The sequence below is a fragment of the Trichophyton rubrum genome, assembly GCF_000151425.1.
Source record: "Trichophyton rubrum CBS 118892 genomic scaffold supercont2.4, whole genome shotgun sequence".
Classification (NCBI taxonomy): domain Eukaryota; kingdom Fungi; phylum Ascomycota; class Eurotiomycetes; order Onygenales; family Arthrodermataceae; genus Trichophyton; species Trichophyton rubrum.
This window is the reverse complement of record NW_003456425.1, coordinates 1,100,385-1,128,127: the sequence shown is the minus strand read 5'-3', so window position 1 is coordinate 1,128,127 and position 27,743 is coordinate 1,100,385. Positions and strand designations below refer to the sequence as shown.

Here is a 27,743-nt window from a genome sequence, read left to right as displayed (position 1 = left end):
GACAGTAACTCTCGGAATTCATCAGCATAGCATGAGACGAGCTGTTTACCTCATCAAAGCCATAGCAAAAGTATCATCGTACGGCATGTTACTAAGTTGCTGGCACCGAACAGCGGGTAAGCTTCTCCTTTCTCAGCAAACCACCGCGTCCTGACTGTCCCACTGACAGACAGGATTTCAATCATCTCTCAGAAACAAAGAATCAACGCTTCCAATAGCGCTATATCATGCAGGTTACATGCATAACGCAGTATGCTTCCAAAAAAACACGAGGCAAGGGGTAAGGAAGGCGGGAGGGGAGCGTATCGTTATGAAGTAAAGGTAAGGATAGAGTGGGGACGTTATGATGGGATGGAAGGAATTCGAAACAAAAGGGAGATGAGGGGGAAGGGACTCAGACATATCGACATGACGCTCATATCTGTTGATGGGGGGGGGGGTAACTAAAGAGAGTTAGGGGACAAGGGGTGATATTGATATAGGATAAGAGGTGATAGAATGATGAAAAGCTAGAAGGTGCATTATGAATAATGGTGGATAAGGGATGCATCAGGATGTAAATCTGGGAAGAAAGAGGGAGGGAAAAATGAAGACATACAGAAAGATTGACAGAGAGAGGAGAGAAACATAAAATAGACGGGTTAGGAGGAAACTAGGGGAACCGCACCAAGGCGGAAATTCGGGGAGTATTGACAGTCAGCCCGCTCGGCCTGAACCTCCTCCCCCAGCAGCAGCAGCTGAAGCAGAAGCCTTACCTGACTGTCCACCAGAACCACCGCCGCCGCCAGCACTATCTTGCATTGAGTTTGGTGGAGAGGGAGGGTGATGGTGCTTTGGAATTGAAGGTGGAATGCGAGGAGCCGCGTCGGTGGGTATATCTTCATGTCCGTCATCTTCATACTCTTCATCATACTCTTCGAGATCGGGGGGAATGCTCTGGTCATTGGGGTGGGGAGGAGCTCGATCAGCGTGGCCATGAGCTTGACCCTGAGCCTGGACGTGTCCCTGACCATGGGATGCGGCTGCATTCTGATGTTTTGCAGCATTCTTACTTCCCTTCTTCCCCTTTCGGCCCTTCATCTTGGCCTTTTCAAGCAAACGGCGTTTCTCAGCTAGTCGTCTGCGTTCCTTGCGGTCTTTTATTTCGTATTGTCGGATAAGAGCCTCGGGAGGATGGCCAAAAATGCTTTCATACTCGCAAAATTCACATATCCAGATACTCTCGAGGTCAGGCGGGTGGTGAAGATTGGTAATCTGCTGTTGAATGCGCCGCTGGCGAGCAGCTTGTGTATATATTGCACGAGCTGATCTGCGAGGTTTCCGAGGCGGTGGAGCAGGGGTCTGTGCCTGCCCAGGTGGCTGTTGTTGTTGTTGCTGCTGTTGCTGCTGCTGATGGCGAGCCTGTTGTTGCTGCTGCTGGTTTGCCTGGGTGACCATGTGGGGACTGGTCTGAGTGCCCTGGGTGGAGAAGCCCCGTTGGCCAGGCAAGGGAGGTTGAGTGACGGATCGGTGATGTTCGGGAAGTGAGTAAGGATGTGCAGACTGCCATGCCATACCCCGGGAAGAGTCCGACTCGCAGGTAAACGTGAATTGCGTCTTTGCAGGAGCTGACCGTTTTGTCTGGTCAAGCAAACTGACATTCTTTTGGCCTTGAGGGTTGGACGACAGGGCGGCGGCGGCATTGGCTATTGCGGCAGAAATTATTCCCTGATCTTTGCCTGGCTCTGTTAAAAATTAAGTTAGAATACGTCCTTTCCCCAGTGAACATACTAATAGTAATCATAGTTAACGGGGGAGGGGGGTGGTGAAATGAATACCAAAGTTCTCCTGAGAAAGGGCATTATCATGACGTCTCCCGGTCGACCACGTATTGGGCGAATGGGCTGCAAGGGGCTGCCTGGCGGTAGCACCGCGACCAGGGCCATTCCGGCCATAGCGTCCTTTACCCGACATACCAGAAGCTCCGACGGGAGAGGCAGGATTTCCGGAACCGTAGTAGGAGCCCTGTCCGCTACCGTCATCCACCGAAATTGAAGCACCGCTCCCCCCGCTGCAGGAAAGACTTGCAACATCGGAAGAGAGACTAGAGTGACATCCTAGCCCACCAGACGTAGGTATTTTCCTTTTCTTTTTATTATTTGTATTTTCAAATGCATCGTATCCGTCCTGGGCACCATTCAAGGCCACTTTTGCACTCCCCACTGTGGGTGGTGCAGAAGCTCGTTGAAGCCCTACACTTCTCCTAACAGCCACTGGACCGTCATCTTCTCCAGACTCTGCACCGTCTTCGTAGTGATGGTGGTCATGATGGTGGTCATGGTCATGGTCATGATCATGATCGTGGTGGTGGTCGTGGTGATGATGGTGATGGTGATGGTGATGATGGTGGTGATTATCATCGTCATGATCTCCGTCATCATCGGCGTTGTGCTCGTACCCGTAGACGTTACGCTGAACGTAGACCTTTGCATCGTTGAGGGAATCACCCGTGGTCGAGTATGCACCATAGAAAAGCTGTGTGGTTGGCTGTGAAGGTGGGTAGAGAATGGTGTCTGCAGCATCTGAGGAAAGCCGAGAGCGCAGAGGCCGTTTTGGCAGCGGACGGATGAGCCGCTCCGGGAAGATAGGGGACGGCGTATCAGGGGCAGAGGTGTACGCCCCGCCTGTCGAGGATTCATCAATCGTCAGCGTAGTTCCAGAACAGCCATCTATGCATATATAAACATATATCAAGTCCAACCCCCAGTTTTGAGTGGTAGAGCTGTCGACGTACTCAGAGTGGCAGCCATAGTGCGTCCTGCAGGCTGCAGAGTGGGAGCAAACGTAGACGACTCGGCCCTACAGTCCTGTCTGCTTGTGTCTCTTTCGTCTCTCGTCTCTATCGACTTTGGTTCAGGTGAATGGCGGCGTGATATGTGGTGGTTGAGTGGATGCCCAATATTGACAACTATCCGGCCTTGTCACGGTCAGCATCAATGTCCACCACGAACAGCCAGCATAGAAAAAACTGGCAGAGAAGCAAAGCAAATTAAGAGCATGAGGCCGTCCGCCCAGACCTACCAAACCACGCTTGCTTTCTGAACTGAGGCGGACTGCTGCGAGCTGGGCGTTGCCGTTGCTGGCACAGTGGACGAGGCGACGGAGAATCGAAGCGAGATGCTCGGCAGGCGGAAGACACCACCGGGGGAAAAGGGGACAAAGGGCGGGAGGGAGGGAGCTGGAGGCTGTCAGGTCGTCTGGCCGTGAATCTCCGGAATATCGAGTATCGTCGCTCTTCAGGCTCGTCGGCGTCTCGTCAAGCGGGTGAAGTTGAGATTCTTCTTCTTCTTCTTCTTCGTTGCTCGCTTTTTGGATGTCTCGACGCTAGCCTCTTTGGGAAGCCAGTGGCAGACGCGGTTGATAGGCGAAGCTGGCGCCAGCCGAGGAGAGGAAGACAAGACCGAAGGGTTAAGAGGGATGGGGATATCAAGATGGGAGGGGGGGAGGGAGGTGATGGTAAGCAGACTGTGGCAGGGTCGAGATATTTAAGGTGGTGGTGGTGGTGGTGATGATGTTGCATGTCGGGAAGTCTGGTCTACGAGAAGCCTATAAAATTGAATATTATATCCCCAAGCCCAGCTCTACTCAAAAGTGGCCGGAATCTTGTCTCTTCTTCGGCTATCTGTATGTCTTCTTGTATTCTGCTAGTTCTATTATCTCCATCTCTCTCCCTATTACTCTCCCTATCACATATGTATGGTGCTATTCCCCCCGTCTTCAGATAGCCCTGATTCTGTAGGAGACTTCCAGCAGCAGATTGAAAAAGCCCTGAGGATGAAGCTGTAGTTACACTCGGGGAAACGGAGAAATAGAGGCATCATATGGGATTGTGTATGGTATTAGCCCTGGAAGCAGGTCATGCCGCCCCATGAATGTCCTTCACAAGCTTCAGCTAGAAGTTGAAGCTCTGCCTGTCGTTGATTCGGTCGACATCCGAGAACAAGCACTGTTATTCCACAACGGAAGCAGTGGAAGCGAGAGAGAGCAACATATCCCGGCTAGAGCAAGTATTCACTATACTCAGCCATCAGGACATTTGGGTATCAGTCTGTAGGAGCATCTTCACATTGAATCCCCTTGTTAAGGAATCTAGACGTGGCTATTATAGGCCATTGAGGCCAGCCAATCTCTAAGAGAGATTATCGTACCAGCAAGACATGATCAACAAGCCAGAAAGATGTTGTCGAGCTAGATCTGTGTCTTCCTTACGAGCTGTAGATTTTAGCCAGAGAAGGGCTCGCTCCAGAGCTTCAGCGAGCGTAGACGAGACGCAGCCACCAGCACCAACGCATCAAGCAGCATCATAGCTAGCCAGAGCTGCAAGAATGGACTAGCAGCCATCTTCTCGGTCTCATCCTTGGAGTAGAACTGCCTTTTTTTCCCTGGCGTCTCTATGTTTGGTCTCTATCTTGTAGTCCTCCCTCCCTGCCGGGATGATGACAGCTCCTCGCACCGCCGTAACTATGGAATCAAGCACACCGTTAGCTCTCTCATCCTCTTATTATCATCGAAAAGGGTTCTTCAACTCATCGGTGCTCGCTGCAGAGTCTTATCGAAGCCTTCAAGGCGGCTGAAGATCGCAAAGAGAAGCCTCCCACTCCAGTCAACCACAGTGCAGATTCCGTCAATCTCTTCTTTTCTTTTTGCATAATCTCTGCATCTGCTTCTTCCTCCTCATCATCATCATCGTCTTCTTCTTCTTCTTGTCTTCTTCATTGTCCTGCCCTGTCGTCGCCGTCGTCTCGCTGTCTGTTCGTGGCCCTGGGCGGGGACTGAGCTACTAGCGAGGCTTGCTCTTCTCCAAAAACTCCATAAACTCCAATCCTCGCCTTTCGCCTTCAACTCCCAACGTCAACTTCGACCTCGTCCGCTTCCCGCCCACCAGCACTTCTCTAGCATGTAGCAGTCCTCGATCTCGCATCTTCCGGTACGCGAGTCCTGCTTCCCTGCCTCCTGCTCGCTCTCAGCTTGCCGCAATTCTCGAAACCCTCGCCCTTGGACGCCGCGGGTTCGTGAGCCAGAAGGACCGAGATTTTTGCCCACTCGCCCCCAGGAGCTTCGCATCCATCCTCACACGCGCTGCTGGTCTTCTCCGGCCTCATAATATCTTTCACGATACCGCTCTACGCCTGTACGCACCCATTAATACCTGAGTCTTGCATGCGCCCACCGCCATGAACCCTCGTCGCTCCTCTCGAGCCCGCGCAGCGCACCCAGCATCCGCTGCAATGCAGCATTCGGCCTCCTCCAGCTCGCTCAACTCCCTCAGCCGGCCGGAGCGAACCACGCGGTCGAATAACAACGGTAACAAGCCTACTCCGCCGCGCCGGTCGGCTGCTCAGCGGTCCCAGTCGCTGGACGATGGCGCGGACACGGCCAGCTCGAAGAACGACGCCGCCACCTCTGGATCGGGCTCTGGCTCTGGCACAAGCACCCGCCAGCAGCGACAGTCCAGGGGCCGCGAGGAAGTCGAGGCCGATGCCGACGCAGACGTGACGCTGACGGGAGACGAGTTCGACGAAGAGGGCGAAGAGGAGATCACACGCTGTATCTGCGGCCACCAAGACTACCCGGGTCTGCCTGCACACCGCGGCGGCGCCGCTGCTGCTTCCTCGTCAAAGGCCGGCAAGGACGACGACGGCCAGGGTGCTGGTTCCGGGGCCGACGCTCAGTCTGATGATGCCGGCAGCTTGTTCATCCAGTGCGATGAGTGCAAGGTCTGGCAGCACGGCGGCTGCGTCGGCATCATGGAAGAGGCCTCGAGTCCTGACGAGTATTTCTGCGAGAGATGCCGCAAGGACTTGCACAGTATCATTGTCGGACCCCATGGGTGAGTTGTCTCTGTTATACTGCTCCCTATCTTGTCTGTTTCCTTCTGTCTTCTACTCCGAAGATTTTTTCTTTTCCTTATTTCTAGTGGTGGCTAGTATCTCTCTGTCTATTCACCGCTGCTGTGTTCTTTGCGATTCACAACATCCTCCATTGATTTCTCCGGCACTACCTACCTACACTTTCAATTGTTCTCGCAACACACGTTATACACTATATAGGATGGCTTCACTTCCCCCCTTGAGCCCTTCTGCTGTCTCTTCATCCTTACCACATCACCCTTCCACCTGCCTTGCTCCTCAGTCACCAACTTCATTTGAATTCCGGCATTCCTCAAAATGTGGGCATCGCGCTTACGGTCTCGCAGCCAGAAGTCCTCCCAATACCTCCCGGTAGCCGGGTCTACCTCATCGGCATCCTCAACTACCTCAAGAGAGACCGCAAAAACTTCGAAGGACAAGAAGCTCAAAAGCAGCGATACGTCTCCTCGCACTAAACGTAGAACCATGAATAGCCGTGATGCTGCCTATGATGAGGAAGAGCTGTTACGCAGAGCCATCGAGGAGAGCAAGGAAGACACTGCCTCCCTGGCCGAAGAGACTACCGGCCGCAGAGGCAAGAGAAGCCGCAGTGTTAGCGAACTGTACGTCTTTCTTCCATACTACACCACAGTCCCCAGTCTACTAACACGTTGATAGAAACAAACAAGCTGCTAAGAGACAGAGGACCAGCTCGCCTTCCCCCTCTTCCGCTCAAAACCCTCCCGGCGCAACACCCGATCTCCCTCGGAAGAAGAAACTAAGTCAAAGACCACAAGTGTCAATGGCAACCAGAAGAAAACTAGAGCCACTCGGAACCAGCGCGAAAAGGAGCCTGAGCCTGAGCCTGAACCCGAAAAGGAGGCTGCGCCCGAACCCGTTAGCCGACGTAAAGGCAGATCTGATCGTCGCAAAGGCGAAGGTATGACAATTTCTCTATTCCCCGGACTTTGGATCACTTACTAATTAAATTCGTAGACTCTGAACCCCCCGAAACCACTTCTCCCACAAAACCCACTCCAAATGCACCTACACAGTCCGCTCCAGATACACCAACAGCTTCTACACCTGTTTCCAAACCTGCCACCCGCAAATCTGGCCGACCTCCGGCCCGCCGTGGCCGTCTAGGTCGTAACCAGTATACTCGTGACCGTGATCCTCCCAATGGCACTACGGACGCCATATCCAACTCTCCTCGTCGAAACCAGTCGCGCGAGGATGTCACAACAGGCGACTCTCCCACCAGCGCCTCCAACGCAGGGCCCAATGGCACGTATGCAAACGGCGAGACCGGAAAAGCAAGTCGACCACGCTACATGAACCCCAACCGCACTACAATGAACGACATGCGCCGGCGTGTAGCCGCCATCCTTGAATTCATTTCGCGGCTACAAGTGGAAATGGCTGCCAGCGGCGAGCAACCGACTCGACCGCCAGGCGATTCAAGCTCGACAATGGCAACTACAAGCCGTGATATGGCAGCTACCATTGCGAAAGCAGAGGCAATACTAAACGGCCTAACTAATGGCACATCGTCGAGCGAATGCCAAAGCTCGTCAGATGCACAGGCAGCTCCAACTTCAGCACCAGCTCCTGACGCAGACGCTGCCGGCAAGGACAAGGACTTCAAGGACCTCACCAGCGGCGAGATGATGGACGTCCTGACTAGAGGCTTGTTCAAGTGGCAGGAACTCTTCGGCAAATATGGTGATAAGTAAAGCCGTTGCCTTTGCCGTCACTGTCACTACCACGGCCAGTATTTCATTCTCTTGTCCTGCTCTGTTTCCTTGCTTGCTCTGCTCTGCTAGCATGCCATGCCTTACGATACCATTGTATATTAGGAGTTCTCATTTCACCACCGGCTTCTTCTTCCCTTCTCAACGCACATGTTTACCTCACCCCCTTTTTACATACATACATACCTGCATACCTACCCTTTTTCCCAATCATGCATACGCTTTGATAGCGACGTACCCTCCCGGCCATCACATACTCAAAACCCCCTCCACGGTTTAATAATACCTTCTCACCTCGCCCCCATCATCATCAATATCTATACCCAACAACCACCCGCATTTTGCCTTCCATGATGAACCGCATTCAATCAGTCTGTACTGTTCCACCATCAAACATAGGGAAATGGAGTTCTGTTACTGTTACAACGTTGGCGTTATTCCTTCTATCTTTGTACTTCACAACCGATGTCAAATATAGCTTATACTAGCGCTCGGTCCTAGTTTAATCATTGTTTTTGCTCTCTTTATCGACTTGCTCTAGTGATTTTGCTATGCTGTAGCAACACAAGTATCACTCTACACCTATATGCATTAACTCCGCTGCTAACTCCGCTCATGCCAATGTCGCTTATGTAAGGCTTCGCGGGCCAACCCGAGGCTTCGGCTAAACTCAATTAGCGGCGAACTCTCATTGGGCCGCCAGAGCCAAGACCGACCGGAATCCCTGTTAGCGCTAACCTTCCGTCCTTGTGCCTCTTCCATACTTATCATCTTCAAACTCCACGCCTCTAACAAACACCTCCGACAAAGCCTCTAATCCGGCAACAAAAATACACAATGCAGAAGCAATAACAAACATGCTAATGCTTTCGCCAATTTCCAACTAGCTCCCCTCATCTCTTACGGCCCAGAAGAAGCGCAGGGTCATGTAGTCACCGATACCCATGACAACCGTAAACAGGCTCCCACCTTGAAGCTTCAATCTCTTAGTCAGAAATCCAAGGTTAGTAGAAACCAGGACGACAGGGGCCAGAATCTTGACAATGAGAAGAGCCGCTTGGCTAATGGGCTCAAATATGGGAATTAACCTGTAGACAGCGTCCAAAGAGAAGGAAGAGACCGACGCGATGTTTCCTGTGCTAAAGAAGGCGGATTGCAGCAGGAAGAGGAAGAACAAACAGAATCTTACATCTGATAGGACGAGTCTTCTGTAGTTCCCCTGTGCGGCAGCCTTCTCTCTCTGCTTCGCTGCCAGCGGCATTGAAATTTCCCCTTCCAGGCCCGTTTTGGAGATCAAGGTGCCGGAGGTAATGCTAATGCCATTCTTAGAATGTCAATGTATCCTGTGTTCAAGTTGGACCCATTAAAGAGAGTAATAGAAATAGCGAAATAAAAGAGCCCTTCATAAGAGATTGTAAGAATTATGAAGAGTGGCTCAAGTGCGAGGAAATTGATCATTTGGCGGGGGAGGTGATGTTTCTGTGGGTGCAAGACATGGGCAAATGGTAGCACAAGAGATGTAACTGTTTACATCGTTGTTAGCGCAGAAACAGGCCCCAAACACACGATTGTGCAAGACTCGGAAGCATCTCTCAAATCTATACAGTAGATTAGGTCTAATAGCATCTGTAGGGAGAAAAAAGCAAAGCAGTGCTTACCCAGTGTAGCCTATCTAGCAACCTGTGTCCCCAACGGAAGTCCCTGTTTCGCCTTCAGAGAATACACACTCGACCTCGTGACAAAAACTGCAATAGCAACCAGTCCGACTTGCAGAGCAATCTTAATGTATCGTCAGATTGTTGTATTGCGGCTGTGTAATCTTGTTCCTGGATGAGTCCCTCAATGGATGCGAGACGATTCTCGATTCTAGTTTCAGCAAAGCCAGGGTAAGGCTTGTAATGTAGAACTTCAGCCATCTTCTCGCGCTCCTTAATACGATACATCTCCCAAATCTCTCTCGCATTAACGAGCAGAGCCTTTGCTTTCTGCTCATCAGTAGCGCCCAGAAATGATAACAGAAGCTCTCCAACAGAATTGACAGGAAATTCCAGGCCGGCAAGGTACGCCATAAGTGATGCGATGTCTGCCTGAGCAACATCATGGCGGTAGATATGATCCAGCTGCCAGTCACTCGAGAAGCCATCTTCATGACCCGGCGCCTTGCCACTCTTAGCCGTCCTCGGCTTCGCAACTCCAGACCCCCAAACAATTAGGGGCGTCCTAGTATTATCCGGATGTCCATCTCCATGGCTGCCCCAATCACTCATCCCATGGTCTGCAGTAAAGATGAAAGCCGTCTTATCATCAACGTACAACCGATTAATGATATCCGTGATCTCCTGTACGCCCTGGTCCACAATTTGGATATTCCTCAAGTACTCCTGTGAATATGGTCGATGTGCATATCCAGTAGTATCCAAGCCCAGTGAATGTAGGAAAAACACAATCCTGTCTTGTCTTAGCTTCGTATTCAAGTCTTTGTCTGTACTAGCATCTTCGAATAATTTCTTAACACGATCAAAGACTCAGTATTCTAGCTCCGTAGCATCCTTACTATAATCTTCAAACTCAGTCTTATACATCTGGTCTTCGATTTGGCCTGGTTCAGCACCGGTAGAGAACATAGGCAGGATATCTGGACTCCCCCAACTCCAGGTATGGTGGCTTCTATTGAAGACACTGTCGAAGTTGACGGGATTGAGTTATTGAGTTTCCATCCTGTCGTTACTGCCACCACATCTTCGTACAAGCCAGTGATGAGGGCGACATGACCTGGCCGGGACTCAGTGGGGACACGGGTGTGAGACGCCAAAAGTGCCGTGTTCAAGGACTCGAGAGTGGAAAGGGGCCATGGGGACAACGTCCTGCGCAGAAGGATCATTTGCCGGTCTTGAAGGGTCGGGAAAGAATTGGAACGCCTTGTCGGCTCGGAGTCCATCACCTGCGACGCTTAGGTCAGTATGCAATGGCTATGTGATGAGGAGTGATAACTGTACCGACATACAGAACCAATCGCCTGGCGGGTGGTTCAGGTATATCGACTCTGTATGCACGCATTCCATGTACAATTGGCGACACAAAGTAGATGTCGAAGATGGAATAGATATAAACCACATGGAACACGATCGCAGTTCCAAGGAACCCGACGCGTCCAACTCGTGCCATGGCGAGAGAAAAATAGCGTTTGCCTTGTGCAAGCCAACGAAAGTAGAGAATACGGAGTATGGTTACCTACCTACCCAGGAGCTGGTAGGTACTGATTGGAGAGAGAGCTCAGTGGGTGCGCATCGCTTTCCGAATATCCGAAAGTCAGCGCTTACTCCGTATTGTTTACCAAATTAGTAAGTCCTTAATTCTCGACTTGTAACGTCCCACGGCTCAGCCTGCCCGCCAGCCGCGCCAGCCGCGCCAAGCCGCGTGTATTTAGCTTAATATTCTGAGCAACGCAGCTAACCAACTAGTTAACTCGTTAGTTAGAGTTAGAGTCAACTAAGTTAACTCGCAAGTTGGCTGAATTAGCCCCACTAGTTAAATGCTAAACCCCCACATAAACTCATTCATTACAGGTACTGTTACCTCAGAAGTAAGGATATTGTGATCATAGTAAGCGCTTACGATTACAACTAAGTATGTCGTACCGCGCCCCGCCCAATCCAGCTGCAGCGTCAACTATGACTACATTTTTTGCTTGAAATCCAGCATCAATCAGCCGCACTGCAAACAACAGCCCGCCTATACCAGAGCCCGGGATCAAGAACTGTCGATAGGGAAGGAACAAGCTGCAAACAGTGTGCAGACCGATTCACAAGGCTCTAAGAACTATCTAGGCAGCACCCGCTTGATGGCAACTAGATAATCTGGGGATGGACGATATGAAACCTCTAGAAACATGCCTGACAGGTTGTATCGCGTATGTCACATCCCAGATTATATACCGCAGCATCACCCACTTCACACTGCATAGTAGCTCACACTCGGGCTATTGCTAGCACTTACTATGCTTAGACGCATACCTCCCCGAGGCTTACCATTCTTAGACACGAAATCCGAAAGTTGCACCGTAGCTCGAGGAGTTATGCGGCTACACATAAATTCCACAAATTGATGAAAACGCTCAACTATCACCTGTTCGGTGTCGTTGCCCGTAACCTGTCTTTTCCGGGTGAAAATATGAAAACAGTTGAGCTTCTCAGGCACAGATTTCAAGCCAGTGCAAATTGCCATATCCTGACGCCACGCCGTTGGCAACGCTAAAATCAGCAGAGAACGGATTCTGTTACGATTTTCGGGCGTGATATGCTGGGTTATAAGATGCGGTTCGGTGGTCTCCTGAATTGTCTGAGGCGCATAACGGACAGTGGCACTGAAATTCAGACGGAACCTGTTTTCGCCATAGAGAATGTCAAGACACTCCTCGCTTACTTGTTTGGAAAGAAGAAGGATATTGTTTCCGTGGCTTGAAATCTGTTGGTCAGAATGTTGCTGCGGGTAGCTAAATTGCGGCTTGCCGTCGGCTGTCGATGGTAGAATGACCAGACGCCTTCGAGGCAGACAGCAGTAGTATATTTCTCGACGTAGTTCGAGGGGAAGGTCTAGGAGACGGAAGTGAGAACTCTGTTTTGATCCCTCCATAGCTAAGCAGTAATAAGGTTGGTTTTGGCTAAAGTTTTCCTCTGATAGTGCTTAAAATATGCTGTGATATCATCAAAGTTACGTTTCTTTGTTAAGGGGGTCTGTAACGTTGGAATTGGGGGATAAATCACTTGGTAGTGAGTGCTTTTGTGGTTGGAGTCAGAGAAATAGCCGCGATGTGGGTCTTGAGAAAGTCTTAAAAGTGGATTCACCGCGGCAAGGAGCTATAAATAGTCACGTAGCTATTTCCCATATCGACAACAGCATATCCTTGAAACACACTTGTGTGAACATAAACGATTATATGATGCGCCGTGGAGAAGGAGAATGTGGCTATCGAATGAGTTGTGTTGGGTGTTAGAGGATAAAAAGGTAAGTATGCCCGAAAATATGCAGTCCAAGAAAGAAACAAAACAGAAACGACAATGTTGAAAGGGATTTAAATCAGTTATCATTAAAATGGTTGGAGTAGTCCAGCTGCTCAGTAATATGCTATGCATGTATGGCAAATCGCCCCCTCTGGAATATAAAATCGCCGTGGATATCGTCTCTGACAACCCGGTAACTATGGGTGAGATGTTGCCTCACAAGCTCCATAGTGACGTCCTTTCCGTTCTCGTCCACCTCCACGACGGTGTAAGATGTCAAATATTTCGCAAAACACTCCATCAAAAGGCCAAACCATTTGATCCAGCTTCTGACCTTTTCGTCAAAGGCTGGGTCAAAGGGTGAATTGGGAGATTGCACAGGCTGCTCAGCAATGATCTTCAACTGTCTTAGGCCGGGGAGCAAGGAAGACCAGAGCCCATCTGCAGGCATAGGTGGTGGTAGCCCATATGCGGGTCCCATATGTCGCACGATAACAACCACATCTCTGATTCTAGCTCTGTTTTCCGTAGTGATACGATTGGCAAGGAGACAGCGTTTCGAAGCGTTGAGGGTGATGTAGAATCTGTTTTTGCCGTATAGTATGTTCAGACACTCCTCACTTATCTGTTTTGAGACGCGGAGGAGAGCATTTTTGTTCTTGACATTTGACTTTTTTACTACTGGCTGCGGAAAGCTAGCGCGGGCCCTGAAATAGCGTATCTCCTCAAAATGGGTATGGTAAGGAATACAGTACGAATAGATCTCATGGCGAATTTCAAAGGGCAGATCGAGAAAACGAAAAGGGACATCCGCTTGCTTTGTTGAGCCGGGAGCTTCCATTATCACCACTATCGAAAGTCTGCTGCTCTCCAGAGGTATATAAGACTGAGAGATGATAATATGGACTTGCGGTGTAGAAGGTAAGGTAGAGGGGGTGAGACGTATATATACACCAAACCCCTGTCTTCACTCCAGTTTAGAATGAAATATCGCCAACTCATAGGGCTCTTTTATCGTGCATGGAGGCCATATATATGCATGATTATCTTGATTTGCTCGCAGATCGCATTGTGGGCATCGATCAGCTTGGGTGGGGATATCGATGGGGCACGGGTCAGGTATGCATCAAACGGGGTGTTGCAGTTGACTACTTCTCGGGTGAATAACTCACTAAGTAGATAGAGTAATTCTATTTTATCGAGCAAGAGCAACTAGTAACTAACAAGAGCAATCTTTCCCCAGGTCAGTTCCCCGCCATTAGACTTGCCCTCCAGTTCGTATATTCAGCTCCCAGCCAATGAATGCTTCATTGCCAATCCAACTGCGACGTTTGATGGTTATCATGTAGTTTAGTTGGGTAGTCATGTTCATCTCTGTTATTTCTGTCTCCGTGATGTACCTGCAAATCCCGGTCCCCAGCGGACGATAAGATGATAGTTGTCGGCTTAACGGCAGCTCCACAAGCCAGATGTCATGCGATGGCACGAGACACCCGACGGGCCTCACGAAGGCGGCCATGAAACCTGTTTCGAATAGGAGACCAAGGAGCGAGTGAAACCTTGCGATGCGGGGATTTCTTCTGTTTCTCGCTGTCCCGCCACTGCTATTCGCTGGATGCAGCGTGTCTCCCGCTTCATCTGGGCAGCAGTTGTGGGTAGCCGACCCGAGTGTGGTCTTGTGGCCCTATGGGCTTTGGAGCCTGCATCTCATTCAATATTTAGTTGCTCACTCGGACGTCTCGTAGGGTAACTAGAAGTTGCTAGTCAGTCGATGGTATGAGGGTTTCCTGAGCATGACCAGCAATATCAGTCCACCGGCGGATGTTGGTAGCTGCCAGCACCAATAGAGAATACCAACCCTCTCCTGTAGACCAAGCTAGAGAGCTCTGTAGCTGTACTAACTAGTCGGTCATGAGCGAGCAGCCTTTCTTCCGCTGCATACTTTTCCGACAGACGCAGGCCCCGCGAACTGGCTCGCTGACTCTGCCTCCAATAGCACAGCGCCCAAAGGATGAGGCGAGATAAAATGCCGCGGAAAACAAAGTTCAGCGGGCTTAGGCTGCTCCCGAGATAAGGGACGACGTCATCCCTGGCAGTAGCTAGATTACTCCGTGCATAGCCTGTCTGTCGTGGTTGTTGGGTATAGATAAAGTAGAATAGACATCAAGGTCATGGATTCACGATAGTTATAAAGTTATCAGCAAGTCGATGGAAGGAATTAGCCACAGATGAGCTTCAATCTAGTCAAGTTTTTAATGTGGTAGAGTCGGTCAATTTTTGACGCCTGAGTAAAGAAAGCCCCAGGCTTTATCAAATTGAAATGCAGAGCACACCAACACTATCCAGGCCACGACTTATTCACTAGCAACAATCAAACAGTTCCTAGCATCTACTCCAGCAACAACTTGTTTTACCGACAGTGTAACATTTGTATGGAGACTCCTTTACCTTGGAACCCGCTGTCTCGGCGTCAAGATCATAGCTATTGCTGAAGCCATGTGCTACAGTCTACGTCCGGATGTAACCCATCGAACCAAACATCGAGCTAGCTGGTCCATAAATAAAGCAAACAAACAAGTAATTCTCTAGTTTGATACTACAAAAGATGTCTACTTGAGGGCGCTCGCGAGCCTTAAATAGAGCAAACTTTCATTTCCATTTCATTTTTACAAGTTGATTAGACGTCGTGGTAGTAAGAAAGCAAAGCAGGCACTGACAAAGGAAAGGTGTTCACTACTACTAAGTTTCAAGTTATCGACAAAGGAAAATAGAACATTGGATTCCGAGACGTAAAGAGGAAACAAGCTTGTCAAATTTGATGTCCAGGCAATACATCTGGTATCCAAACTAGACATAGATCAAGATGACGGGAAATTTGATTGGCTGTATCTCTTGATGTGTGTTAGTAACCGGGCAGATTATAAAGTTAAGGTTGGGGCCGAGGTACCTTTTGTTTGGCTGGTTGGTTGGTGGGGTTGGTTGTCTAGAGTCTGGAACCGTGGATGACCTTGTAGTCGACGACGAGCTCGCGGCCACCGTCGTTGATGACGAGGGCACGGACGGAGCCACGGCCCTCGGCAAAGGCATCGGCGATGCGGTTGAAGAGGTTGCCCTGGTCGACGACACGGAGACCCTGCTTGACGTCACCGGTCTCGGTCATGGCGACGATGCGGTTGTCATCGCGCATGTCGAGGACACGGTAGGTCTTGTAGACGGGGCCGAGCATGCTCTGGACGACGACAGATGGAGATGGGTTGGAGATGAAGCTGGACTCCTCATGGAGCTGGCGGGTGAAGAGGTCGACACCGAGGTAACGGTGCTGGCCGGTCTGCTGGGAAACGGAGACACGGATAACCTGGCAAGGGCGGCCCTGGAGGATCAAAAGGTCGCCGATGCGGATGAAGTGGCAGGGGATGGTAATGGTGTCTGGTGGGTGTCCACCACGGGGCTGGACAACGCGGACGGTCTCACGAGGGGCACCTTGTTCGACGCGGCGCTCGTCAGAAATGATTCCATCTTCGTGGGTTTGGTGGTGGTGGTGATGGTGACGGTGATGGAATGGGTGCAGCACGCGCTCGGCAGCACGCTCGACTCCGCGGCGGAAGGAGTGGTACTGACCTTCGTCGTCGTAGTAACCCATTTTGGCTTGAGGGTCCTGCTCCTGAACTACGCGGTGATCGGAGATGAGGTTGAGGGTATCTGACTGCTTGGTCTGCTCCTGATAGTCGATGTCACGGACTTCGACTGGTGGGCGGGAGGTGTCGACGGTCTCGTAGGCCCGGCTGTAGGCAACGTCGACTTCTCGAACTTTCTCAGAGGGTCTCTCGACGGAGCTGAAGGTACGGCTGTTGCTGTACCCGACGTCTACGTCTCGAACTTGGCGGGGTTCAGGCTCGTACTGGGCTTGGTAGCGAGGATCAGTACGGGCACGGTATTGACGCTCAGTGATGTCAAGCTGGGTATCAAGTTCAGTCTCTCGACGGTCTCTGGTCTCGTAGTATCTAGGGTGTACTAGTTAGAGGTGGGAAATGGAGGGAAAAGCAAAGAAAAACGAGACTAACCTTTCCCGGGAAAGCTGAACTTCAGGGATGTGCTCCTGTTGGCGGTGACGGGGGTGCTCCTCGTGGGCTACGACAGTGGTTTGTCTGTAGTCGGTGACAGGACGGAACTCCTCGTTGTCGAAGCGCTGGTCAAAGGAAGCAGTGGCTTGCTGGGTAGAGGTTCTTGGTGCTGGGAGGGGGCCTTCGTATCGAGTATCTTCCCGTCCGACGCGCGAAGCACCTGAAAACTTGACCTCGCCCTCTACTCTCTCCTGAGTGGACTCAGAGACAGCGGCAGCAGCGTCACTCCGGTACGACGACGGGAAGACACTGAAGGGGATGGGGACGCGGGCGTCAAAGTCCAGATTGGCTGCTTGAGGGGCGTCCTTTCTCGAATGCCTTTCGAACTGGGTGACAATTCGAAAGGCTAGACAAGAAAAGACGGGAGTCTCTCAAGTCCTACAGCTACAACGGGGACGAAGGGGCACAGAGGGTGATGAGAACGAAGATAGACTGGCGTCCGTCCTGTTCTGGGAGATGGAAGAAGGTCAATTGAGATGGAATTGGTGGGTGAAGTCGAGGCTGGTGATGGAGAAGAAGAAGAGGAAGAGGAAGAAGAAGAAGGAAGAGAAAGTCGGAGGCTGGGAAGTTTTCGACTTCTTATTTGGCCTGCGGCAGAAAAGGAGGACCAAAGGCGGCCTGTATCTGTACGGTAAGAAAACAAGGCTTTTGTTTGTTTATTTTACGATGTCACGTCCAGAAGCGGCTAGCGCGGTTTCCCGGCCCAAGTCCCTGGTTACCGTACGGCGTATTTTACGTTACAAACGGTATTCTCAACTCTGGCTGCTGGTTTGACAGCCCCAAGTGAGAGACCTCGCAAAGTGAGAGAGGAAGCCGGTGAAAAGAAGGATACAGAGTGAGAGGGATGAACACTGAGGACAGAGTAGTGAAGACAAAAGGGCCGATGGAGAAGACGTCGTGGACCTTGGTGGTTGGTTGCCACCACACTGCCAGCTCATGCAAGCTCTCAGACCCAGCCTCCCCAGCTCTGGCTCGCTCCAGCTCCAGCTCCAGTTCCAGTTCCAACGTTGCGTGCTGCCTTCCCCAGCCATCGGCCTCGACTCGACCTCCATGCTCCATTGCTGCAGCGTCTCAATTTCCAGCCTTCAGAAGACGGCAACTCGGGCAGCGCATCACCCACATGTCAAAACCATGTCCAGCCCTCTTCGATCCTTCTTGTCGATTGACTTCTTTAGCTTGCTTTTCATGTTTCTGGTACAGGAGTACAGATTACAGCGTTACGGCGTCAATACGGTGGTGTTACGCGCGGCGCCTGCGAAGAAAACGTAAACAAGGGCCAGCTGATGACTAATCACGGGAAGGGGATGGGGACCTCGGCTTTTTTGCGCGGGTCTGTTTGGTTTGCTGCGGTTGCCCGGGCGACGGCGCCAGCCACCACCGGCCTCCGTTGCTGATGCTGTTTTTACCGCCAGCTTCGCTTGTTTGGTGCCGGCCATCCCCAGTAGTGTTACCATGGCAGCAGGATGGGATGGATGCGTGTGTGTCTCTGGCTGCTGTCAGAGGGATGATGCCTGCCGCCGCCGCCGCCGCTCTCTCCATGCTGGGCCCCATCGGATAACTACCCAGAGACCTGGAGACACCCCCACAGTCAACAGACACCACACCGTGAAGCACCAGCCAATTCCAATCCGCTCGATCAGAGGGTTAAACGATGCCGTTGCCCCGGCTCCTACTAGGCAACGGATCAGGTTGCTTGCTGCCGTCACCGCTGACGGGTTGAACGGGTACAGGTCCACCAGCAGCGTGCTCATTGCTGTAAAGGCACTACCGGTGCAGAAGCCCGTCACAAACTGCAGTATCAGTGGTCCAGCAAGCATCGCCTTCTGCTCAAGAGCCCAACCGTACCCGACCATCGTGGCCATGCCGGCGAATAGGAGTGGGAGCATGAGCGAAATCCGGGCCCGTTCGATGGGGAACTCCTTCAGGCTTTGGGCTCGTTTGCGGTCGACGGGCAGGCCAAGGCTTGTAGCGATACGCCGGAACTTCCAGTCTAGAAGGTGGCCAATGCTGAAGCTTGATGCTATCCCCCCAGCTGCGCTCGGCCTTTTAAAAAGATACGTTAGCAAACATATATAATAATAATACTTCTATCCCACAAGAGCCCCCACGACCCACGACTAGATTGACATACAAGTAGCAGAGCCCGACCTGGAACTCGTTGAAACCATATATCTCTTTGAAGAGGGATGGGACAGAAGCCAACATGATATAAAACGTCCCGTACAACACCGCGGTGACCCCCAGGATCAGTCCGATGTCCTTTTCCAGCGCCAATTTTGCACACTGCAGCGGGTTAGGAAAGCTCGATGCCCTCCTCTTGATCCCTTGGTCTGCCAGAGATGCCTCCCATTCCACCTTGCTCGGCTGGGCCTTTTTACCTTTCCATATATCCATCAGTGTGCGGCTCCACCACCACGGCGGTTGCACAGAGCCATCACCCACCACATTCCGGCATGTCTCGGGCACAAAAAGCACGTACGGCACCAGAAATACTCCGGCTCCAATCGCCAGAAACCAGAAGGTTGCTCGCCATCCAAGGTACTGCACCAGTACACCACCTAGTACCGGGCCTATTGCTGGACCAACCAAAGTTCCCGTCAACACCATGCCCACATACCTCCCTCTCTCGGAGACAGTTGCAATGTCTGCCATCACGCCCATCGTGATAGCAATGGTCGCGCTACTTCCTGCACTCTGCAGGCACCGGAGCACTAGCAGTGCTGGATAGCTGTTTTGCAGCGCTAGGCCAATGTTGGCTGCTAGATAAACTGCAAAAGTGGTAATGTATGCAGGCCTGCGCCCGCTTGTGTCCGCAAAGTCCCCAAAAAATGTGGGGGAGAGGGCCTGGAAGACCATGTAGGTGGTCAGTGTCAAGTTGATAAGGTTAGTCGAGACCTTCAGATCAGCTGAAATGGGCGTCAGGGCCGGTAAGTAAACTGTTGTCGACATAGGGGAGAATAAGGATGAAAATGTGGCCATCACCAATATGAAAATCTTGGTTCCTGGCTTGAAAGCCGAATAGATCGCTTCTTCCTCTCTTCCTCTTTCTCCTTGGATATGGCCACTTTCAACTTCTCCCATATCTTTGGCTCCACCGCTGGCATTGGCTGCGAGTACTCCATCCTGACAGATAACGCTTTCTGTTTCCTTCTCTGGCATGTTCACGTCCAGGTCCCCTTGAAGAGGTGGTATTTCACCCTTTCTTCAGAACCACAGCGGACCGTTATATTTATATATATAGATATATTGACTAGCCAGAGGTCTCTCAAAGATTCCATGCCCATGATTGAATGGCATATTCTTTGATACCCCACCCCGATCGGGCGAACCAAAGGGCGTTACCGACGGGTATTATTGCTATTTCCGCTAAACCCGATCTCGAGAAGCTGCAGATGAAACTAAAACAACAGGAAAAGCAAATGGCTCGGTGGCGATCTCTAGTATATGCATGTTTTAGCTAGGATGAAGCTGCATTTCCTTGGACTGCGAAAATGTAGTTCATAGCGGTCTATCGTATAACCGGGCTCCCGGCAAGTCACATGGGGGTTATGTCAACCGCCATAAAGCCACCCAAGGACCATCAGAAGTAAGTATGGGTATAAACAGTTCGAAGAGCAACTGGATCTATCAATTGAACGCATCAGCTGAAGAGGAGAATCGGCTTCGATAGAGCGTCTCAAGCAGCAAAGATGAAGCTGTAGTCAGAATTGCCGGATCGGGAAGCAAGCTATAGAATTCACATGTCCCGCTTCCTGGCTTCACCTCGGCCGCGATGTTCTTCTCGTGTTAGGTAGAAAACTGTCTTCCAGGGTAGGAGATAAAGAGCAGCTGTTAGATATTGGCTACCGCTGCATCAGCTTCATGAACTTCATGAGAACCATCCACTCACAGACAAAGAAGCAAACCTCACGATGGATGTCAGTCTCCCTCCGCAAGCGGCGGTGTACCTCCTGCTGGTATCCCTGCCAATCCTGGTCCTATGTGAGGTCAATTCAATATACATAGGCCACCTTCTGGCCAAACCAGTCTCTTCCCTCGCCTTTCTCTCGGGAGCCTTCCACTTAACCCTCAACGCACCCTCTCCCTACCGCAATTACATCACTTGGGGCCTCTTCTTCTCTCTCATCGGAGATTTCCTCTTAATACCCTCCCGAAGCGAGTACAGCATACACACAAAGCCCAAAAACCCAAACCAACCCAAGGCTGAGAAGGAAGTTTCTATATCGGCGTCATTCCAGGCTGGAATCGGTGCTTTCGCTGCAGCTCACGTAGCGTATATCCTTGCCTTTCTGGAAGATACGCAAAGCATATCGTGGTCTGTGTTCGCGAGTGTGGCGATGGCCTCGTTACTTGCTGCGAGATGGCTGGGGGTATTATACCCGAGGCCAGGAAGTGAGCTGGAGGCAAACGCCTCGCTGATGAGGTCAAATGTGTTGCGTCTGTCTGTGCCGGATGATATGCGGCATCTGGTGTGCTTGTATACGTTAATCATTAGCTGTATGGTTGCTTCTGCTGTTTCGACGGTACCGGTGCTGCGACTTCCGACTAGCATGTCGATGCAGAATCAAAGAAGTTTGGGGGCAGTGATGTTTGTGATTAGTGATTTATTTGTTGCAAAGGATGTGTTTAGCAAGAAATCGGGTGATAAGGGAGGGTATTTCTGGCTCCAGGCTTCTGTTGGGTGGGGGCTTTATTTCTGGGGGCAGATGGTTCTGGCTGGTACCGTGAATGGTGCATAGATGGATGGGTCTACTTGGTTTATTTATTAGAGGGCCGTGCTACTTGAATACGTATTGATTTTCGTATATAAGCTGGATTAAAAGTGGTACAAATATCGAGCGTTATTATCATTATTGACATGGCATTAAAAGGACAGAAGGAAAACAATCTATCTGCACGAAGATGGAATGTATGAGTGGGTGAAAGGGAAACAAAAGGAGTCATACTAAACAGTCAAAACATTATTATCGTGTGCTTTTTTAGGATTTCACTTGAAACATAAACCTGATGCCAATATTATGCAACGACATATCAAGAAGCAAAATAAATATTTATGGCAAATTTTAAGAAAATAGGAGGGGAATAGATGATCTGCGGACTAGAGAACGTAAGAAGTGAGATATTAGGTTGAAGGAGAGTTAAGTGATGTGTGATGAAAGAAAATATTGAACAGGGGATGTAAAATATAATAGAGAATGGCATCGAATAAACGTCGGTGGAAGTTGTTGTAGATATCTTGTTTCAGGAAATCCCAAAAACTTTCTTCAGCTTTGGAAACCTGCTCTTTTTCTCATGTCGGGGAATCTCATTCCGCAATGATGAAAGGTGCACCTCTGATACCGCTGATGCGGTCGAATTGTCATCTGTGCCACGCCTAGAAGGCCGAAACCGAGATGCCCAGAGAGATCTTTCAGCTCTAGCCGGACTCATTGGGCTGTTCGGTACAGAAGCTGTAGTTGTATGTTGTGTTGTATTCTGTGCTGCCACACTATCTGCTGTCCGAGGGCGAGTGTCTGAGTCCTTGCCGTTAGTGATTTCCTGCATTGGTAACACTGTTGGCCTTCTTCTCTCGGTCGTACTGGGTGACGATGGTAAAGAGAATGCAGTGTGCCCGTTTGAACGAAGAGGCCAGGAATCACCAGCAGACCGATGAATTAGTTTGCTCGCTCGTTTCTGCAGTTTGGGTGATAGTGGCTGCCAATCACTTCGCGAACGTTCCAATACGCGTCCATTGACAGTTGTAGTGATTGTGTAGTCTTCTTGTGGTAGGCCCGGGGAAGGAATGCTGGCTTGATCCAGCCCCAGCCTTGGTTGCTCGAGGGTTATATCAGGCTTTCGTAAGATTGACTCCCGACGTAGCTTATTGTTCTTCGGTAGGTGAAGACGCCCGAGCAAACCACTCCTGTGTTTGATATTAAACTCAGGAAGTTGCTCAGGGCCTGGTATGACGGAGATTGCAGCTGACTGCTCAATGTCTCTCGGAGCCATTAGCCTTGCTACAGCAGCAGCAACGGCGGGATCTTGAATAGCCCTTGAGTCACCCTTATTCGACTTTTTCCGTCTCAGAACATGTCGGGTAGCCTCGTCCTCAGAACTATCGTCAAGGTCGGTCGAGTCGCCTTCTGTTTCATTCCGTCTCCTGGGTATACCACGGACAGGCCTAAGTTTGATAGCCCCGCCTTCCTCATCGCTAGAGTCTTCATACCTTGATTTGAACGGCTGGTGCTTTGCTGATGATCCATTTGCCTTTGTAGATTTGCCTCGGCCCGTTAACACAGAAAATCTCGAAGTGGTGGTGCTTGGAGACTGACGCAACGTGGTTCGCATCATTGGGCGGCTATCGTTAGAGGAGAATGGTCGGTGGTTTAATGAATGGTCAATTGTCTTTGTAGGAGGCAGACCGCCATCCGATAGCACTTCCATACCGTGATCAGCACTGGTAGTTCTCATGGTTCGCCGTAAGGTATAGCGCCCAGTTGAACGGAATCGTTTGGGCCGTTTGAAACTGCTAGATGAGTCGCTTGCATTTGACATTGTCCGCTGGGGACGGACTGCCAGAGGGGCTTTCCCCTTTGCTTTGACAGATTTCTTTTCACTTGATCCATTGGATTCTAGGATCGGGCGAAGAGCGGGTGAGTGATGGTTGAATTGTCCAGAAGAGCCTATTCTTGGGCTTGGATAAGATGGGGCTGCGGGTGGGCTTGTCATCTTCTCTTCGAACAAGGGCCTCTCAGCTGTCTTAGCTGAATTGGCTGTAGATAACGCCTGGCGGCAACTCTCACGTTCCTCAGCGGTACCTTCCGGTTGATGTTGACGAGCAGGTTGCGACTGCGTTTCTGGAGTAGCATTGGCCACTGCATAAGCTTCGGCTGTACCGTTTGGTTCGTCTCGTTGACCGCTCTCTTGCGGTTGCGAATGCGTGACGCTGGGCTGCTGTGGCTCCGGCATGGATGGTACTGATCTATCGACTATCGCATCAATAGAACCAAACCCATCGCCCTCCATGTCCGAGAGATCTTCATAGGCATCACTATAGACACTATTCCCCGAATCAGAGTTAGAGTCATCATCTTCCTCCTTACGAGCCAGAGGCTTTTTATCATTTGCCGAGAAATACGAGTAAACTCCTTGCGTGTGTTCATTGTTGGGTATCTCAGAGGATGGCCTTTTAGAGTGCGTGACCTCTTCCATACCTGGTGTAGCGGGCTGGATGAATATCGCGGGAGTCGGCTTCAGGTGATTTTCCGCCTTTATTTGGCGAGGTTGTGAAGTTCCGTTGGCTTGGCTGGGTGTATCCTTTGACGCTGGGGTATCATCCTTCTTACTATCGAGATGTGCTGGGAGATACTGTAGCTCTGGCCCTTCATCGCTGGAAGTGTCGTCTGATAGTGAGCTGTAGCCGGTGCTCTCCAGTGATGTCACTTCAGGCGGCAGCTGTAGATTAGCGTTTGCATCATGTTTGCTCTGATCTCTCCCACCAGCAGTAGAAAGGATCCCACCGATTGCATGGTCGGCAGAGGAAGAAGATATTTCCAATGCTGGATTCGAGTCATCCTCAACATCCTGTGATCTCGATGGCTTGCGACCCCGAATGCTGCCGAATGACGGTAGGGCGGGTCGTGGAGTGAAGAACTGCTCAAAGTCGTTCGAATCGTCGTCGCCGAACTTTGATTGAATGATACTGTCGCTCCACGACCGAGGTGTATGTGCCCTTGGACTTTGAGATGTTAGAGATTCTGGAGAGGTAGGAGGACTGATGCCATGGCCGATGACTTCTGTCTCGTCCTCAAAGCTGACTTTGGGATGTCTCTTTTTTGAACCCGCCCTCGAGCCATCGTCGGAGACCAGGGAGGTCCCCTCGGAAGTCTCGCTGCCTGGTTGGCCTGGTTGATAGGTTGATCTCTCGGGACGAGCTCCCAGGGAAGGGCTGGGGGTTGATTTCAGGGCAGGTTTAGCTGGTGAAAGTGATCTTGGTGGAGGATTGTGTAGGTTGTTCTCCGAGTCTGGTATTTCCAGATGCTCGGAGAAGCGTGTGAGCCTGTTTGGACTGATGGAAGAAGGCCTGATGTGGAAGATATTTGGGGCAGGTAGCGCAGAAGCGTCCTGGGGCTGCGATTGTTGTTGTGGTTTCGCCCTGGGTTTGATATGTTGGACAGGCGGTGGTTCTTTCAGTCTGATTGTTTCCATCGGACGCTGCTTGGTGAAATCTAAGCTTTGATGGATTACATGTCGTTTTGTAGGCTGGTCATCCTCGGTTTCTTCCTGCAGTTCTAGGACTGTCGAAGGCCTCCTACCAAGGATTGGTGGTGGTGATGCATGACGTATTTCATCGTGGCTATCCGTTTGCGTTCCACCAGTAACGGTAGGTGAAGGTTTAGCAACGATATCGTTTACCACCGGCTTGTTGTCTGTCTGCTGTGTACCAGGCGGAGAAGTTGGCATTGGGTTAAAGGAGTCGTCTGCAACCTGTGTGGCTTGATCAACCAGCATTGGTCGAGACTCTGACAGCGGCGGTGGCTTGCCTGTAACCGGCTTATCCGTAGACTGTACCGATGCCTGTTCGGTAGACACCTTTTGCTGCTGGTGCTGGTGTAGTCTTGGAGAGCCTAGGCCATCCCTCCTGGGCGAATCTAGGGAAGCTATTGATAGCCGGGGCGAGTTCGGCCTGTTCATCGGATAGGAGAAATTAATGGAGTTCCTGCTACCACCCCTTTCAAGATCAGCCGGTCCCAGTGATAAATTAGACACTGACCGTGCCCTACGTCCAGCAATCGCCGCTGCTGACGACGCTCCATTGGCCGATGCAGTCCCCTGGACGCCCGGTAAGTCTGCATTTCTAGGTCTCTGCGGAGGAGAGGCTGCATAGCCACGCGGGAGGGGAGGAACCGGTATCATATCAGCCAGGTTCGATGTGGCACTGCCCCCCCGAGCCGGCGACTGCTCTCTGAATGTCCTTGCAGTCATGGACCCGGAACTGCGGACTCTCCGAAGTCCCCCATTCTTACCATCTGGGAGCGTATTTCCTGGAGGAACGCTGATAGACGAAGCAGACCGCTTCCTGCGCAGCATACGCTTGGTCTGGACATCTCTGACGGGTGTTGGAGGGGGGGTATGGCTTCGAAGGGCTGCTGCTGCGGCGGAGGAGGACAGGCTGGGATTTGGATTCTGGGACGCTCGAAACGCCTGGAGGGCAGCTGTTTGCGCAGAGGGCGATGGATTGGTATTTAGAGGCTATTCCGGTGTTAGCAGCCGCTCTATCTTCATCATAATGGCACTGATGCTGGGAGAGAAGTTGGCAGGTAAAGCCTGGATACTGACAGCATGACGGACGCTCCTCTTGCGACGGAACATAGCGAGACTGCTCAACACGGAGAATTCATCAAGAGAGGCAAAGACAGCAGGACAGGCCTCTTCCCTGTCCCAGAGAGATGACGATGGCCGCTTGATGCTCGGAGAATTCGCAGTGGCCGCGGTGATCTGGGTGGCCAGGTTGGAATCTGTAACAGGAGCGCAAAGGGCAGAGAGAGAGCTATCGATAGCTCGCTAGCTTCGCCCCAGACACTCTCGCTACGGACAGAGAACAGCAACACGCAGAAGTACAAAAACACAAGGAAGAAGAAGAAGAAGACGACGACGAAAGAAGCAGAAGCAGGCGGTTGGCTCTTAAGTGGGCGGCGGGTGGTGGCAGCGTGTGCCTGGCGGTGGTTTAGTTGGAGGGTTGAAACACGCAGGAAGAAAGTTGGATAGGCTTCTTTTTCCCGCCGCAGCCCCTTCGACTTGACTTCCTCTGCACCGAAAAAGAAACACCAGCAAACGGCGCATCCACGCCAGTTTCAGCTTGCAGCTTCAACGGCGACCAGACCACGAACAGGCGACAAAAAAAAAGAGACAACGAGCGGACGAACAAGAAACTCGGGCTGATCCATGGTACAGACCTGCGGGTAGAACCTGGTTGGTAGCTTTTCTAACCTCCGGCCTTGTGTGCTTTTCGCCCGTTTTTTGCTTGCACCACCATGCCACCCATGGCTCAGCTCAGGCATAGCAGGCCAGGATGCAGCAGGAGAACCAAGTCGCAGCGCAAGTGTGCTATCTGAGCGTGTAAATACGAAGAAAGCTGACTCGCAGGCCGGAACTTCGCCGATAGAATAATGATATATCTGAACGTGGAAGACAGTCGGACTACCGTGAAGACCTGATACCATCCCGCCGCAAATCCGCATTATCTACATATTCAAACAACACGCAGAGAGACGCAGCACGCAAAGAACAAGAGAGATAGAGAGAGATAGAGAGAGATAGAGAGAGATAGAGAGAGAGACACCCCGCAATGGCCGTCCAGCTTCCTCCGCTCCCGCTACCAGAAGGCGTGACCTCTAGACAGATCGACACGGCGCCGCGCGGAATATCATTCCATATACTCGAGGCAGGGTACTCGGCTGCACACGACCGGCCGCTGATACTGCTGCTGCACGGCTTCCCGGAGCTGGCGTACTCGTGGCGCAAGGTGATGCCGCTGCTGGCGTCCGGAGGGTACTATGTGGTTGCGCCGGACCAGCGAGGCTTCGGACGGACGACGGGCTGGGACACGCGAGACTATGACAACGTCGACCTGAGAGACTTTGCCGTGACGAACCTCGTTCGGGATATGGTGGTGCTGGTGCATGCGCTGGGGTATAAGAGCGTCGAGTGCATTGTTGGACACGACTTCGGGGCCGTGGTGGCCGGGTACAGCGCCCTTGCAAGACCCGACTTCTTCAAGCGCGTGGCTTTCATGAACCATCCGTTTGTTGGCGCGCGCGAGCTCTCGGGCGAGGTTGAAGGCGGCGGAGACGACGATCATATACACCGGGAGCTGGCTGCGTTGAACAGGAAACATTTCAAGTGGTACTACTCTACGCGGCAGGCGAACGGTGATATGGTCCGGCCGGCCCAGGGCTTGCATGAGTTTCTGCGCGGATACTTCTACCTCAAGAGTGCTAC

General features: G+C 51.4%; 11 protein-coding genes across 14 annotated transcripts in view; 3 read left to right on the top strand and 8 right to left on the bottom strand.

Annotated features, from left to right (window-relative positions):
* Positions 1-451: 451 nt before the first annotated feature.
* Positions 452-2,789, bottom strand: TERG_04287 (uncharacterized protein; the record flags this gene model as incomplete). Its single annotated transcript, XM_003235183.2, has 3 exons — positions 452-1,724; positions 1,818-2,708; positions 2,774-2,789. 3 exons carry the CDS (start codon positions 2,787-2,789, stop codon positions 697-699), a joined length of 1,935 nt encoding a protein of 644 aa, XP_003235231.1. The 3' UTR covers positions 452-696.
* Positions 2,790-5,213: 2,424 nt separating this feature from the next.
* TERG_04285 (uncharacterized protein) lies at positions 5,214-7,624 on the top strand (the record flags this gene model as incomplete). The annotated part of the gene is made up of 4 exons (XM_003235181.1): positions 5,214-5,869; positions 6,236-6,500; positions 6,588-6,828; positions 6,885-7,624. The coding sequence occupies 4 exons, from the start codon at positions 5,214-5,216 to the stop codon at positions 7,622-7,624; spliced, it is 1,902 nt and encodes a 633-aa protein (XP_003235229.1).
* A 1,730-nt stretch (positions 7,625-9,354) lies between these two features.
* On the bottom strand, positions 9,355-9,909 carry TERG_12128 (uncharacterized protein; the record flags this gene model as incomplete). The annotated part of the gene is made up of 1 exon (XM_047751134.1): positions 9,355-9,909. One exon carries the CDS (start codon positions 9,907-9,909, stop codon positions 9,355-9,357), a length of 555 nt encoding a protein of 184 aa, XP_047606228.1.
* A 516-nt stretch (positions 9,910-10,425) lies between these two features.
* On the bottom strand, positions 10,426-10,807 carry TERG_12127 (uncharacterized protein; the record flags this gene model as incomplete). Its single annotated transcript, XM_047751133.1, has 2 exons — positions 10,426-10,591; positions 10,647-10,807. 2 exons carry the CDS (start codon positions 10,805-10,807, stop codon positions 10,426-10,428), a joined length of 327 nt encoding a protein of 108 aa, XP_047606227.1.
* A 786-nt stretch (positions 10,808-11,593) lies between these two features.
* TERG_04283 (uncharacterized protein) lies at positions 11,594-12,274 on the bottom strand (the record flags this gene model as incomplete). The annotated part of the gene is made up of 1 exon (XM_003235179.1): positions 11,594-12,274. One exon carries the CDS (start codon positions 12,272-12,274, stop codon positions 11,594-11,596), a length of 681 nt encoding a protein of 226 aa, XP_003235227.1.
* A 492-nt stretch (positions 12,275-12,766) lies between these two features.
* On the bottom strand, positions 12,767-13,483 carry TERG_04282 (uncharacterized protein; the record flags this gene model as incomplete). The annotated part of the gene is made up of 1 exon (XM_003235178.1): positions 12,767-13,483. One exon carries the CDS (start codon positions 13,481-13,483, stop codon positions 12,767-12,769), a length of 717 nt encoding a protein of 238 aa, XP_003235226.1.
* Positions 13,484-15,268: 1,785 nt separating this feature from the next.
* Positions 15,269-17,272, bottom strand: TERG_04281 (woronin body major protein). Of its 4 annotated transcripts, XM_047749742.1 has the most exons (4): positions 16,704-17,272; positions 16,261-16,643; positions 15,590-16,122; positions 15,269-15,533 (listed from the first exon to the last, which is right to left on the bottom strand). In XM_047749742.1, exons 2-3 carry the CDS (start codon positions 16,280-16,282, stop codon positions 15,626-15,628), a joined length of 519 nt encoding a protein of 172 aa, XP_047606226.1. In that variant the 5' UTR covers positions 16,283-16,643; positions 16,704-17,272; the 3' UTR covers positions 15,269-15,533; positions 15,590-15,625. The 4 variants fall into 4 exon arrangements, with proteins under 4 accessions (XP_047606226.1, XP_003235225.2, XP_047606224.1 ...); XM_003235177.2 differs by having other exon boundaries at positions 15,590-16,643; XM_047749740.1 differs by having other exon boundaries at positions 15,269-15,525; positions 15,590-16,643.
* A 987-nt stretch (positions 17,273-18,259) lies between these two features.
* Positions 18,260-19,979, bottom strand: TERG_04280 (uncharacterized protein; the record flags this gene model as incomplete). Its single annotated transcript, XM_003235176.2, has 2 exons — positions 18,895-19,979; positions 18,260-18,806 (listed from the first exon to the last, which is right to left on the bottom strand). The coding sequence occupies exons 1-2, from the start codon at positions 19,920-19,922 to the stop codon at positions 18,260-18,262; spliced, it is 1,575 nt and encodes a 524-aa protein (XP_003235224.1). The 5' UTR covers positions 19,923-19,979.
* A 695-nt stretch (positions 19,980-20,674) lies between these two features.
* TERG_04279 (uncharacterized protein) lies at positions 20,675-21,502 on the top strand (the record flags this gene model as incomplete). Its single annotated transcript, XM_003235175.1, has 1 exon — positions 20,675-21,502. The coding sequence occupies one exon, from the start codon at positions 20,675-20,677 to the stop codon at positions 21,500-21,502; it is 828 nt and encodes a 275-aa protein (XP_003235223.1).
* Positions 21,503-22,004: 502 nt separating this feature from the next.
* Positions 22,005-26,114, bottom strand: TERG_04278 (uncharacterized protein; the record flags this gene model as incomplete). Its single annotated transcript, XM_003235174.1, has 2 exons — positions 22,005-25,994; positions 26,082-26,114. The coding sequence occupies 2 exons, from the start codon at positions 26,112-26,114 to the stop codon at positions 22,005-22,007; spliced, it is 4,023 nt and encodes a 1,340-aa protein (XP_003235222.1).
* A 976-nt stretch (positions 26,115-27,090) lies between these two features.
* Positions 27,091-27,743, top strand: part of TERG_04277 (uncharacterized protein) — a gene marked incomplete at both ends in the record, with an annotated part of 953 nt that continues 300 nt past the window's right edge. The window contains one exon of the mRNA XM_003235173.2: positions 27,091-27,673. Coding sequence (XP_003235221.2) covers positions 27,091-27,673 — 583 coding nt within the window. The remainder of the gene's footprint in view (positions 27,674-27,743) is intronic.